The following is a 15,498-nucleotide window of genomic DNA, read 5'->3' on the forward strand; positions in this document are numbered from 1 at the left end:
GTCCTTGGTTTCACAAGTTACAGCAATAAACACATATAGAAAAGAGTAAAATAAAACTTTATTAATTTACACTTTTACATTCCATTCACAAAGCCATGAGTCCAATCAAACCTCCACTGCAGGGCAAATATCACCTGTCACTTGCTTGCAAATGCCATGATCTGCTCCTGTAAGAATCAAGAGAGAACAGGATGAACTGCACCATCACTGCACCCGCCTCATCATGCTTAGTAACGGTATGTTAGAACTGAGCGCTACTACAAACCTCTATACGAGAACTGTAAACCGGGGAACTCTTGACATTTAATATGGAAAAAATGTCACGTTAAACTTCGTGCCTTTAGGGTGAAATGTCTTTACAGTCACTTTGGTCTGAATCACTTAGTAGGAAATAAAGCTATTTCACTTGAGTGGTCTGTAATAAAAGTGGTGTGAAAACACAACCCAACACCGCTGTCCGCTGCTGCCCCAGGGCCAGCCCTGCACCCCACCCACACACTTTCAGTAACACTAAATTTGGGGCTAAACTTAGATGCCATAGTAGTAGGTTCAGAAGCATGGAAATTATAGGCACGGCTGGAGTTAAGCCCCATGTAATCAGAAGAGGGGGCGGAGCGGGGTAGAGTCACGTTGGAGGCGGGGCTTATATCTGACAGGTGGATGAACGTTCCTGAGTGACGCTGAGATTAAGACTTGATTTATACTTCGCACGCTTGTACATACTGTGTGCTATTTTCGGTGCGCGACACCCACACACACAAGTATAAATCGGGCTTACGTTGACTGGTGAAAAGAGGTTTCCCCAGGGGGAAACAAGGTTTCCCCAGTAACATATAAGATATATATATATATTAAAGGTGAGAAGGAGAGAGAGCTTACTTTTAGCGGAGGAAGCATGTTGGTGGCCTGCAGACCAAAGGTGCGTAGGAGGACTGCAGGAGCAGCATTAGTGGAGTAAAGATGTTTCATAAGGTCAATGGCAGCCATCATGGGTAGGTTGTGCCGCTGGCGTTCAGTTTCGTATTCCAGCAGGTGCTGCATGGCTCCTACACAAACAAAGCACAGCCTTTATGAGCTGAAGTGTTTGAGAGGGTCTTGCACTGTGTTAAGCCTCGTGCATGGCCTTCATGTGTTTTCTGCATTAAGTCAATATACACTGGAGCTATTTTGACTTCAAAACAGACCAATCAACTAAGAGAAGAAGTAAAAAAAAAAAAATACATAATCACATAACAGGATTTTCATTTTTTTTACTGAACGCAACGTGCATGCAGTTCTTTGGTGGATTGGGGAGAAAAACATCAAATAAACTCTTGAGGAAAAGCTGATTCTTTTTATAATGCAAGGTCAACAGTGTGCATTCAAGCTGGGGCCATGGAAAAGAGCTTAGGAGAAACCACTGGCTAGGGCTGCAGAACTTGTGTCTGCTGAGTGCTCTCACTGACCCAGGTCTTTCCCGTTAAAGGCTGCTTGGCTCAGGACCCGTGTGAGGCAAGCCACATCCCCAAAACCCAGGTTGGCTCCCTGACCGGCTAGGGGGTGCACGCGGTGGGCTGCATCCCTGCAAACACAAACAAATCCCTTACTATGCAAATACAGGCAACATATTTTTCTCTATGGCATAGGATCAAAGCAGTGTCCACTTGAAGCAGTTTACATTAATTTGCATTCTGATTCTGATTCAGTGAACTAAAATAAGCGAACATTTAACAAACTAGTAGAACTAACATAAAGCGCTTTCCATACTGTATATTCACAACAAAAATAATTTAGGAGCCTATAATTATGCAAAAAATAAAATCAAATAGAATGACTAGGCAAGCTAAAACATGACTTTCTAGGACACTCTTTTCACGCAGGTTCCAGCACTTTCCACCTATTGAAACGCAGCAATTAGCTACTGTACAGGTATGTTTCAGAAAGGATAATGTACATGGTTATTACTGTACAGGTATGTTTCAGAAAGGATAATGTACATGGTTATTGATTCAAGGTTGTTCAAGGCTATGTTAGGGTTATTTTTCTGCTTGTATGAGTTGATTGGGGTTTTGTTAAGTCAACTGCTAAACAGACTAATGTTTAAAGATAAGTGCATGAAACAAAGTAACCATTTGGGGTGAAATAAATGTGTAAAAAGGATACTTCCATTCATAGAAAAGAATGTTTCTTATAAAGGTGCTTTGGTAATAGTATAATCCATATATGTTATATATATATAATCCAATAAGCATTCATTGGGTGCCCCAGCCAAGTAGGTAGCTTGTGAACACGGATGTAGGGCACTTAGGACTTATTTTATAATCTATGTAGTTTGAGGACAGAACTGAATGTTTTCGGAAAATGGAAATACATACAATCCCATGTTGACTTGTGTCATACTGAAACTGGAATGCACAAATGAGGTAGTTGCACATCGCTGTTTGCTTGAGGGAGTTATTGTTTCAACAGTGAGGGAGTTATTGTTTCAACAGTGGGTGGGTGAGTGAGTGAGTGAGTGACTGACTGACTGACTGACTGACTGACTGACTGACTGACTGACTGACTGAGTCAGGGTCATTGACTATACTAGTCCCCCATTGTTTGTCAGAAAAGTTCCAAGAGTCCTGTGTCAATGTCCTCTACATCTGAGTCAGTGGCACAATCCTCTCTGCTTTAGCGTCTTACCCAATGAGTACCACCCGGTGCCTTATATATTCTGATGCATGGCCCATGCCCAGGGGGAACATGACCCTACTCTTTGGGCCAATGCCGGACACGCTGGGGGGAAGCTGGCGCGTTGAGCCGGCAGATGGCATCAGGATCGACAACGCGCTGCGGAACAGGGAGCCAGCTTTCTCCATCAACTCAGACTGGTTCTCATTACTCCACTGTCACACACACACACACACACACAGGTTTGTTGGGAGAGAAGCATCACAGTTGACAAAAATAGGATTAACAAAGTGATGATGTCTGAGGTCCTCTCCTCAGACAGGAACCTGCTGATTCTTCCTGACTTGAGGCTGAAGACAGAGTCTTCCAGAGGGGAGGAGCTCCTCACCTCTGGAACCACCTACCTGAATAGCTCGGGCCTGATAAATCAGTTTTCTTTCAAATTCCTTGTTAAAATGTATTTATTGTTTGATCCCTTTAATGATTTTATTTCTCACTGCAGTTGATATTATATACATCCTAATGTTTTTATCCTCTTGCAGATTTTTGGGTGATTTACACCACACACACACACGCCATCTTTTATGGTATCTAGTGGCCTTAGAAGCACTTTCAGTGATAGATTAGTTATGAGCATTGAGGATTAATACAACTGTTAATCTATCAATCAACCAATCGATCAATTAATCAAGAATGAGCGATGACAGCCCAGAAAATTGAGAAAATGAAGACACCAGTACACAACAAAGAAATTAGCTGACAAAGGGGCAATTCTGAAGTACAGGCAGTACTTCAGTTTCCTCCTCCCTAACGAACTGGTTTGGCAGGGCTTTGAGAGCTGGTCTAATTAAAAGAAGACGCTGGCCAGGCCATGCAGTTGAATTAACTCCATTTGAAAAACATTCCATGCAGTAATGGTCGACACTGGCAGACCACAGGTTTAATTAGCAAACCAGGTCTGAAACCAAGCATGAGTCAACCGTGGTGACCCCAGCCATCGGCAGGGCCAGTAAAAATAGCAAGCTTGGGAAAAAGGAGTTTCTCCAAACACAAAAATGGAAAGGTAAGCTATATAATGTTCACTGTCAAACATTAGCAGTGTATACTGTTAACGCAAACATATCAGTGACAAAATAAATTAGTTAAACTGTTCTTACATGGTCTGGCATGTTTGACTGACTCACAATACTTGACATTACTGCTGACCTTTTTCCAAAGCATACTGCCACCTTTAATTTTGGAATAATTATCTGAGTTTCCCTTTGTTCTGCTTTCAGGTGATACATCCACATTAAAATGATCTGCTTCTTCAGTTCTGAGAATTCCGTTGCCATTAAGTCATGGACATTTGAATTTTGTTCATGAATCAATCTTTTAACACCACATTGAAATCCATGGAACCTGGCTAGTCCTTTGTGCCAGCAGCGACCATGATAGAGGCCTGTTAACTGCTGTAACTGTTTAATTGCTGATAGACTAATACTGTAAACTATTATATTCACTGTTGATAGACTGTACTGTACATGTATTATCCAGACCGCCACTGTTGTAGGCTAGCTGACACTGTACATAATCAGACTCATAGCCACTGTTAATAGTCTGTACATACAAGGTGATTTTCACCACAAATAAAGGCATCAACGATGTATGAAAGAGAAATCAACTATATGAATGGTTTTGATGCTACATACTCACTGGCGATTTTTGCGTCATTCATTTTTCATGCCCCCGGTGTGTAAAGACCTTTACCAGTATCTATTACCTGTGTTTCACGCTTACTGCTATGACACCTGAATTTCCCCATGGGGGTCTATCGTATCTTATCTTATGGAATCCAATTACTTTCCTGGAAACAAACAAACAAACAAACAAAACACACACACACACACACACAAAAAAAGCATGGTATGCTTTGGAAAATGGTTGACAGTAATTTAAAGTATATCGTGAGTTGCGGTCCATTGGCTAAACATGAGTCCTCTGCACTATCGGAGTTAAATTCTTGCTGTGTATAAGCTACTAAATTAGTCTCAAAATGATCAGTGTGTCAAGACATGTTTTGTCTCGTACATTGGCATGAGCATTATGCATTATCATATAAAGCAGTTTAGTGCTGATGTTAGAAACAGGCCTTACGAAGGCAGAGTTGATGGCATCCACGAAGCTCTCTTCGTCCAGTTCCAGCAGTTCTTCTGCATGGCGGTGGCTGGTAGACCACACCAGAGAGCTCTGTGTGTCCGACAACTACAACGCACAGGACACAGTCGTCAATATACAATCACATCCTCAGGTAAAAGGAAGGATTCTAGACAACTACTAAACATGGGTTGTAATTTACCGGTAGCATTGCTATGGGTCCTGTTGGGAGGAACCTCTGCCATGCAACAACGTTCTCTGTGGGCTGATGAGACACATACGGTTAAAATGAATTAAAACAATAATAATCCCCCTGCGGAATAAATATAAATACATACATACATAAGAAGAAATTGTTTTTACATTTATGTATGTATATAAATATACATACATATACATATGGTAGAGAAATTGTTTTTAAATAGCTTTTAACCACTTTCACAAACTGCGATGCCCAAAATAAGTGACCCTATTTGAGGCATTTCATTATAGGTGAAAACGTTAAAAAAAATTCAAAAATAGCTTGTCGATTGGTTATTTTAGAATAGGGCTTGAGTGGTCAAAAGGTACAGTATGTGGTTTCTCTATCCATCCATCTCTACACTGTACTGACCTCTGATAGGTGTAGCACAGCCACTACAGCAGACTGGTCATAATTCCACTTTACGGTGGGAATCCCCGACTCTCGCCTCACCATTGAGTTTGGTCCATCGGCACCGACCTGAAAGATGCACAGCTCAGGTATAGAATAACGCTCACTCCAAAACGGACAAAAATAAACAGTCACTTTTGAATCTTTCAATGAGGAAATGTAGATGAAAAATAAGCAGTGGTGGAAAGTAACTAAGTACATTTACTTAAGGTTTTTTGTATTTTTTGAGGTATTTGTACTTTATTTGAGTATTTCCAATTTCCAATACTTTTACTTCTACTCCACTACATCTCAGAGGCAAATATTGTACTTTTACTCCACTACATATACTTGAAAACTTTAGTTACTAGTTACTTTTCAGATATAAACTATGATATAATGAAACATAAATTAACCACTTTAGCCCTATTTTATACCTAGGCTATTTGAAAATAGCCGATCTACAAGCTCACAACGCGTCGCATCACGACGCGTTGTGAGCTTGTAGATCTGTTATTTTCAAATATTTAGTACTTTTACTTTTGGTACTTTAAGTACATTTTGATGCCAATACTTTTGTACTTTTACTCAAGTACATTTTTAATTCCGGACTTTTACTTGTAACAGAGTATTTTTATATTGCAGTATTGGTACTTTTACTTAAGTAAAGAATTTGAGTACTTTTTCCACCACTGAAAATAACTGCTAAACTGACCAGAAGCTTGGTTTGAAGTGTTTCTCCGCTGTCCAACGTCAACCGGACCCAAGGGATGGAGTCAGCCACCTGGCAGGACATTGGCCAAACGTACTTCACCACCTTGGACCTGTACTTGACATTCACGTTATCTGACCATGAAGATAGGAGTGGTTACTATGGATGAAGCTGATTCTCTAAATGGAATGACCTTGGCTCAACTGATGCAACTTTTCTTCTCATAACAAAGAAATAGAACTTGGTCCTGGCCATTATACCAAAGTGACACACTAATCAAGGGTTAGCTACTTTCTTTGTCCAAAAAGGAGGGAAAAAGCAAGATTTGGCTGTGATATACGCAGTGCAAGATCTATAAACCACCTCATAAAACTCCACTGGCTTTCCTGACTGGCACAGGCTAGTTGCTGAAGCTCACATTTGACAATCTTCTTAATGGTCTCGGCTTGCCACATTGCATTGCCTAATAGTGTTTATCTACAAGCAGACCACGCCACACTCTGCCAGCATGTTGGGTTTTGCACTAAAACTCCCCGTATTCCTAAAATATCACGAGCGGTCCGGTCACTCTAAACATGAAAGGATCCTGAATTACACTTGGAGCAAGGCCCGTCCGCAGGTCGACTACTGGTTCCCGAACACGAGTGTCAAATATTGCCTTGCAATGATTGGAGAGAGCAGAGTTACAAGGAGCCCAGCTGGCGCAGAGCACGCTTTTCATGTACTGACTCTACAGCACTACAACACCATGGCCAGAATTGGTGATACACATGAGACAAAACGTGCAGCGACCGCACCGCACATCTGTTACACTTTGCATCTGCAAAATGCTGAGAAGTCCTGTTTATAAATATGCCGGTTTACTGTCAAGCACATAGCAGAGATACTTTTTCATTTGTGAACCTCACAAAAGCCAGTCTGATGTCAACAACAAAAAAAAAGAAAAACAATGCTATACACACCGTCAGCACTTTAAGGCCCTAAGAGGTGGCAAAGACTAGAGCACATGGCAGCTTTAAATAGGTCACTGGACCACTGCACGTGTCTTCAAGTTGGTGCCGGCCGCTGGGTCTCTGGCCTGGAGGAAATGTGGCGCTTGATTGAAATAGCAGGGAAAACACGGATGGCTCCAAGAGCTGAACTAGTCGTTTAAAAACAGACACTGGGAAAAGTACAAATAAACAAATCCCATGGGCAGGATGGAACAAATGCGGTGGTATTAGCAGCCAGACCCGGCATCCATTAACAGGATGGCACAAGAATCAAGAGGTCTTGTGTATCACCAGTAGTACACAGCGCTTTAAGCTGAAAACTCAAACGACGTGTGCTTTCCTTACCAGAGAGACTGTCCAGCTGTTTAGTGAGGGCAGCCACAATGATGTCGTTCTCCACAATGTATGCCATCTCGTCCTGCAGGTTGTCCTTATCAAATGTAATCAGGGCATCGGAGCAGGCATCCCAAACCTAAATGAGAGGCCAATTATCCCTGTGGTCTACAACTCTATCCTTAAATGCACCCCTCTTTTCCCTAAATATAGCCAGCCCAAGGAGCACGGCTTCATAGAGCTGAACACATCAAAGTCGTTTGGCCACGGTCAGGGGTTGGCGGTGCGTACAACCAAGCGCCAGGCTCAGATCTATGCCCTACAGCACCTCTGCTCCTCAAGCTGACCTATGAAGGCCGGTGAAACAGGGTGAAATGCATGGGAATTTGCAATATGAATTTCTTAAACACATTTTCTTGGAGAAACAAATGGGACATTTTCACATTTGACAACATAAAGATTTCAAGTTTCTTTCCCGCTGCAGTGTTTGTAAAGTTGTTCTCTAGCTATGCTATTTCACAGATACGGTCTATAATACATAAAATAGAATCTTTACATTTCATGTTTATAGCAGGAGTGACCATCGTCACCCCCGGCAATAAATGTGCAGACTTAATGAGTTTGGGTTGTATGTTTTAAGTGCCCATGTAAAACGTTTTTACTTATATATTGTCCTTTGCTTTTGAGCACCCTAAAGCCCTTTCATTCCAAATTTGGCTGAAGTGTGTTAGACTTCACTTTTGAACCCTATACAGTATACACCAAATCTCTTTACCGAAAATACCTCATTATAAGCTAACAATGCTCACATTGGAACGCATTTTGAGCTTGTAGATCTATTTTCATTGAACGTTTGCATATTATGACATGCCCAGAATAGGGACGATGAAGATGACTCAGTCTGCATGTCAATATTTCCCCACAGGGGGTTAGTTTCCCTAACATGAACACCACTAACACCACCACAATCACCCCCTGTAGAATGAGCACTAGAAAAAGTTGTAGTTATAGGCTACTGTAATTTCATTCTCTAAGGCATCATTAAACGTCGTTAAACACAAAGAGGTGAAAGTGTTTGTGCACGATTAATCCTTTCTTGGGCCGTAACCATGGCGACAGACCCTATCATTCAGGAGTAATATGCTGCTGTGCTACTTTTTTCCAAGTTGCCATAAAGTAGGGGGATTTGCCCTGCAGCAAACCGCTAATGGCACTGGGGTATGCAACTTGTGATAAGCGGTTAGGAAGAAAAGATTTAGTGAGACCAACCCCAAAATTATTTACTTCTTTTTTTTTTTAAACCTGCACAGTAAAAAGATATGACTTTTTAAAAGAACAAGGTCACGAGGTCCCTTGAGAGATTTAAACGCCGTGCACAGCCATGCAAAATTGCGACGTGGGAAAAAAACAAAAACCTAATGACCAAATCTCATTCTGCCTCATGTAGCGTTTCCAAACCATCATGCTCAGGGGACAATTAAGTGGGAAGAGTATTTTGTTGGGTGGAAGGGATCTTATTTAGAGCTGACCTCAGTGCATTCCGCTACTACAGTATGGCTGAGATTCACGAGCAGAGACAAACAAGCCGAAACAGCGGCAGTGCAGCGAAGGTATTATGGGAGAGGTATATCACCATAATCACCATACAGCCCTTCATGATGACATCCTCCTAGGCCCTGAGAGAAACCCTGCGGTTAAGTGTTTGGTACACACCGACCACATCTTACGGGAGGGACGGAGCCTGCACCCGCAGCTGTAAAATGGGTTCACTTTGCTGCAGACAACCACTCTTCTAATCTTTTCATCTCAGTCCCGTTTTTCACATGAATCTTCATAATTAGAAGACACGGGGAACGAGCACCCATTTGAAAACGTCAAGAGGATTTATTCTTCATAACGAACATGACTTTAATAAATAAACACTGTGATGCTGCGGCTAGTACTCCCAGTATGCCAGGGCAACTGGGGTTCTGTTTTTAAATCTACCTCGTGCCCTTTGGGGTTTTGCGGCACACTGGTATCCGCAAGGCCCTGTAGATGCATAAATTGCACAGGAGAACAGAAGAAAATGTATGCTAGTCGACGCCACTGTGTGTACAACTTTTCAGAGCCAACAATTACATGCGGCCCCAGAGAAATGGTATTGTGCTGCTTGTTCACTACAGTAGATGAGTGAGTGAGTGAAAGTTTAGTGCCGATCCAAAGCTCTCCTCCTGCAGTGCTCATTTGTTAAGGCGTGTTTGATTTATGGAGGACAGAAATATGTCTGTGGCAGGATTAAATCTGACAAGAGTGCAAGGGGAAGGACAAAGACTGTGCTTGCATGACAAGGACGAGGATTTCTGGAACGTTACTTTGTAGAATACGTTAACCACTTTCAACCTGGTGTAATTTTGTGCGTGTGTCATTATTATCAGTGAACGTTTTCAAAAGGATTTTCACAAATTTTCAAATGTTTTCTATCTTTTTTTAAAACGGTGAAAATGACATATCTCACACAACGCATCATGATGCAACGCATTGTGAGCTTGTAGATCGGCTATTGTCGCCACATGACACCATCGTATGATGAAGTATAAAATTCGGCTTAAGTGGTTATGGTTTATCGTTCTCCAACAAAATGTATACAGATAAGTCTTTTGATCTCTTTTTGCATGTATCTCTCAAATCTTTCCTGACATACAGTTTTGATGCACTTTTGTTTTGTACAGCTGAGCACTTTGAACTATGAAATACTTGGGCAGATTTTTGCATCCTTAAACCTTAGTATGGACATTCCTTTTGTTCGATATCAGTGTGCAAGCATTTTTCTATATCTCAGATGCACCTGCCATACCCTATTGTATGGACTGTTTGACGCAAACTATTTTCCTTATTTTGTGACTCTTTACAGTTTTGATTGAATACTTTATTAGTCAGAAATGTAAACAGCACATGCTACAGTCTAAAAGGACAACAAAACACAAAAAAGTTCATCATCTAATCAATAAAATATACATTAATATTAATAAAATATAATACATTATTTGAATAATAAACAGTAAAGGTTTGAATATAATGCAAGAAAAAAAATCTGAAGCCAAATAGTTTTCTTTTGTTTTATATTGCTACTTAAATCATGTTAGATCATAACACCAGTACTGTCAGGGTCAATTTCCCACTGCGTTACACGTGCCAAAACACACAAAGAAAAGACTTGGAAGTTGGAACTTAAAGGTACAGTACCTGCATTTTCTGATAGGGCTTGTACCTCATGTTTGTAATATGATCCCATGCTCCAATACCTGTATTGGTGAGGACAGTGTTTTAGATATAAAATATTACCTGTCAAATTTGTAAACAAACATACAGTACAGTACATATGATCTTGACCATGACCTTAAAATATAAACACAAGTTTGAGTTGGGTGAATTTCACCACAGGTCAGTGTAACTTGGCATGTCACATAATTTATCTAAAATGGGCAAAACATTTTATTTTAGGCTACATTTGGCTATCCTGAATCATTATGTTCAAGGTGAGTCGGTCCTGGTTGGGACATATTTTGACAGATCAGGCCCAATGATCACACATGATTGATCAAAAAACGTCTGTGTGAGATTTGTCCATCAAAGTAGTTTGTTTGCTTCCCCATCCGACTAATGTCTTTGTTGGGCAGTGTGTTCAACTGTAAAAGGCTGACAAGACATTTGTGAAAGCCTGCATGATGGCATATTGTAACCGGTCCTGTTTGTTTGTTTTATAGCAAGTTAGCATGAGAATGGATTGGCAGATTGTCGTGAACCTAGGAGGGAATGATCAGTACGCTGTCCCAAACAGGTGATTTATTTCTCGTTCAATTAGGTCAAAGGTCAAGGGCACAATCAAGGTCAAGGTCTGACCAGTTACAGTTGTTAAATTATCAATTGTAGTCTGACATAAATGTAGTGTTGTTGAGGCTGGTATAATTCTGATCATTTTAATTCAAAAGGTCAAGAGAAATCCAAGGTGACATAGATTATATCATGGACACCTGAAGCCAGACATGATCCCTGCTAAGCCTCGGTGACTGGACAGCTACTGATCCCTGTCCTACTTTGCAAGAACTATTTAAACATTTGCCACGGATGAGATTAATTAAAGGCATACTAGGTAACGTTTTCAACAAAACTAAAGTTAAATTGTATATCTTTTGTGAGTGGCAAAAGTTTCACAACACCCACTCCATGAATTTCACCCCCGGAAGCCTTTTATTTATATATTTTATATTGAACGTGGACTGACGGGGAAATGACGTCATCTGGCCGGAAAGCGGAGGTGGAAATGCACTGGTTTCCTGTTTGGCCAGGAACTACCGCAACGGTTTCCTGTTTGGCCAGGAACTATCGCGCTAATAACAAAAATGAACCTCACGCTGATTTTAAGAGAATGTAGGATTAGAAGATCGAAAAAGAACAGAAAAAGAAAGCACAGCTCATGGTAACTAATGCTCCACTGGCTAAGAGAAACGATCCGTAGATAGTATAAAACAATTAAAAGATCGCTTTTTGAAACGCTTCCGGCTTCCGGTGAAAACGAATGGAATTCTGGGTAATCGAGGATTACGGAAATTGTATGCAGTGACGGTAGTGACCAGCAGAGGTTGCTAAAAATCGTTAGTTGTGAATTTGCATTGTACAACTTTAACTAAGTGTCTTTTTAATTGCTAACACTCTGACAAGGGAAAGTTTCATTGGCCAAGTAGACAAACAACCTGACAATTTGTCCGAGGAATTTGTCCTGTCCGAGTTTAACCAATCCTAATTATTAAGAGCAGTAGTAGCAGCAGCAGTTCCAGGGAGCTTTAAGGGGTTCAGTGTCTTGTTCAAAGACACTCTCTGGCACAATGCCAGGAAAAGCAGGGCTCAAACAGGGGATTGGACATTCCAATTCCTAGGCGACCACTCTACCATGAGCCACTGCTGCCCCAATATTACAGCAAAGAAAACTAAACCATCTTCATAGCTAACTTCATAGAGTGGTATTTACTAGTACTGGGCATCTCACCATAAATAGTAGTAGTTATAAATATATCTATACAGCATAAGTCTAATTTCAATTGCAAGCATTGCATGTCTGCATACCGTACCACTGAGGACTGTGGCGGAGCCGGGACTGATGGAACTAACTCTGGTGCTGTAGTTTTCAGGGACACTGTCCATCACTTTCTTGTTGCCTGCTTCGAGCAGCAAAATCTTCTTCCCCTCCAAATTGGGATCCATGCCTGTCAACAACAGTGACATAATGAGCATGACTTCAGAATTCAGCCACGTATGTTATTTTGTATTATCTTTAATTAAATATTGTGGTATGTGTGTGTCTACGTCACATGTATGTGTCATCATACTATAGTTTAATTTAGACATATGGCTGGTGTCACGATAATAGATAGCCTTGGATCAAGACTATCATAGATGTATTTTGTATCAATTTTGACATTTGCATATCTTGGCTAGATGATAGATAAACAATAAATGAAGTGAGGAAAACAACACTAACTATTAGGTTATGTGTCATACATTTTTTTAAATTTAGACACATGGCTGGTGTCATGATAATAAATAAACAATAAATGAAGTGAGGAAAACAACACCAACTATAAAGGGTTATGTTTATTGTAATTGTTACTTAAAATGATAAATAGGGGGCTGAAGAACCACAAGGTGGTGAACATTTGGGCAGTGCTGTTGCTGACATGCCAGGTTTACATTACAAATTGCATAATTGCAATCAGCCCGTACTCGAAGTGTTGCCATGTCAGCTTATTATAAGCCACTTTGGGCTTCTTTTTCTGTAAAGTTGCATGTAAAAATTGCTTTTTTTTGTTGCGGGTTTTTGGCCTAGTTTCCAAAGTGAAAGTGTACTTGCTTATTAAGGCTTGCTTCCACTTTTTTGTTTAAATTATTATTCAAACCATGTGGTTCTCAAATATTTTCATGAAAATGTTTTGTGTCAGGTACCAGATTTGGTATCTGTACCAGAAATATTCCAAATATTCCACTTTTTTTTTGAAAATAGCAGAACTACAAGCTCACAACGTGCTCACAAAGTGCTCACAACGTGAGCTTGTAGCCGATGCATTATGCATAGGTTTAAAGTGCTCATGTAACCTTCTTTTGGGCCTGTTTCCATAGAACATATGGTTGCTTATTTCTCTCACGAAACATGGCAACGCTGCTCGAAGGACATCAATATACTTACCTAAACAACAAGCCATGGCGGACCCCACCATCCCTCCGCCGGATATAACAACATCATAAACATCATTATTCTGGTCATTATTCTGGGTGCTCACTATTCCTCGACTCATTGTTTTGACTCTAGATGAGGAGTGCTTCACCGCACTGATGTAACACCGGCTAAATCCATTCAAAGCCAGCGTGGCCTTTGTTAGACTATGCATTATACTGCACTCTGCACTGCACCAACTGACTGACTGACTGTTCTGGAGTCACTGAAACGTTTCGGCTTGAAATGCGTCCTGTTATTATCAGTTATAATCCAGCCATGTTGTTGACATTCACATCACATGCATATAAAGCCAAGTACTTCCTGTGTTGTCATCCTGCTGGAATAAGGTACTTTGTTACCAATGGTGGAAAAAGTACTCACATTTTTTTTACTTGGGTAAAAGTATCAATATTGCAATGTAGATTAGTGGTTCTCAAACTTTTTCATGTCAAGGACCCCCAAATTGACACTTATTAGCCCGTGGACCCCCATTTGAAAAGATAAACCAGGGACCCCCATAAGAGAAGATTTTTACGGCTCTAGCAGTGATTCTAAACCATTTTAATTTCAAGGACATTAGGCTACGGACCCCCATTTAACGGCATTTCTATCTCTGGGACCCCAATTCATATCGTAAAATCAATGTTAATCTAACTCTGAGAGTGTACAAATGGAACGGGTCCATTTGGTTCCATTTGTACACTCTCAGAGTTACAGACCCATAAGGGTCCATTTGGTTCCTATCCATCATTTAGCTGGGGACCCCCTGGAACCCCCTCAAGTACCCCTGGGGGTCCCCGGACCTATGTTTTATCATTATAATCCAAATCTACAAAGTAAAAGTAACTAAAGTTTTCAAATAACTGTAGTGGAGTAAAAGTACAATATTTGCCTGAAATTAGTGGAGTTGAAGGTAAAAGTACTGAAAATTGGAAAGTAAAAAATACCACAAAATTGTACTTAAGTACAGTACTTCAGTAAATGTACTTGTTACTTTACACCACTGTTTATTACCGTACACAGTTTAACTTTCAGGCAGCAGGGCGTCTGCCTTTAAGTCGGACAAGGAGGCTGCCTTCCAAATAATCACAAGGAAAAGAAGTACCTTGTTTCATCCAATGAGAAAATAATGCCAGTGGCACCTTGCAATACTCTATTTGCCCTCATGCAGCGCTAATATCACCACTGACTTACCAGACATTGCACACAAACGGAATAGAACTTTACATATGGCAGTAACTTATCGTTCAAGCCTTTAGTAATTATTTTACAAGTTACAACATTATCACCACACACCATAACAGAAATACTGGGTAATTTATAAACGTGAGAAGGATTCACGAAAGTGGAAAATAGTCTGAACGCAACGGACTATTATTTGCTGTCTTGCTGCAGGTTTGTTTATCACTTTGGGAGGGAGTCAGTTGTTTTGTGTTTGATATCTCGTATTTTGTGCGTGGCGTGTATGAGTGTGGAGGGTCTAAAGACGAGCTTTGTTTAAGTGTGGAAACTATACCATACACTTTCCCCCCCGATAACACAATTACTATCATTGTGTGTCAATGTTGAGAAATTGGCTTGGTTACCATGGTAACATGAGCTCGAAACATTGGCTGCAAATTGTGGGAGGGCAAAGATTAATGATTAATAGGCTATTGATAAAGTTTCATTGCGCAATGTGATTAAGTCTACACAATGGAGAGATAGATATGCTTGCATGCAGGCAGGCATGAACATGTGTTTTCAAACGTTTTTAGCTGTGTTTAACCACTTAAACCCCATATGGGTAACC

The 15,498-nt window shown here is 40.6% G+C and overlaps 1 protein-coding gene across 1 annotated transcript; it reads right to left on the reverse strand.

Moving 5' to 3' along the window:
• Positions 1-41: 41 nt before the first annotated feature.
• On the reverse strand, positions 42-14,015 carry coq6 (coenzyme Q6 monooxygenase). The gene is made up of 12 exons (XM_080415044.1): positions 13,677-14,015; positions 12,565-12,699; positions 10,682-10,740; positions 7,469-7,595; positions 6,135-6,265; positions 5,402-5,509; positions 4,991-5,053; positions 4,789-4,896; positions 2,665-2,867; positions 1,446-1,561; positions 880-1,046; positions 42-167 (listed from the first exon to the last, which is right to left on the reverse strand). Exons 1-12 carry the CDS (start codon positions 13,876-13,878, stop codon positions 138-140), a joined length of 1,449 nt encoding a protein of 482 aa, XP_080271170.1. The 5' UTR covers positions 13,879-14,015; the 3' UTR covers positions 42-137.
• Positions 14,016-15,498: the final 1,483 nt, after the last annotated feature.

Source organism: Gymnoscopelus braueri (assembly GCF_963280865.1).
Source record: "Gymnoscopelus braueri genome assembly, chromosome: 19".
Taxonomy (NCBI): domain Eukaryota; kingdom Metazoa; phylum Chordata; class Actinopteri; order Myctophiformes; family Myctophidae; genus Gymnoscopelus; species Gymnoscopelus braueri.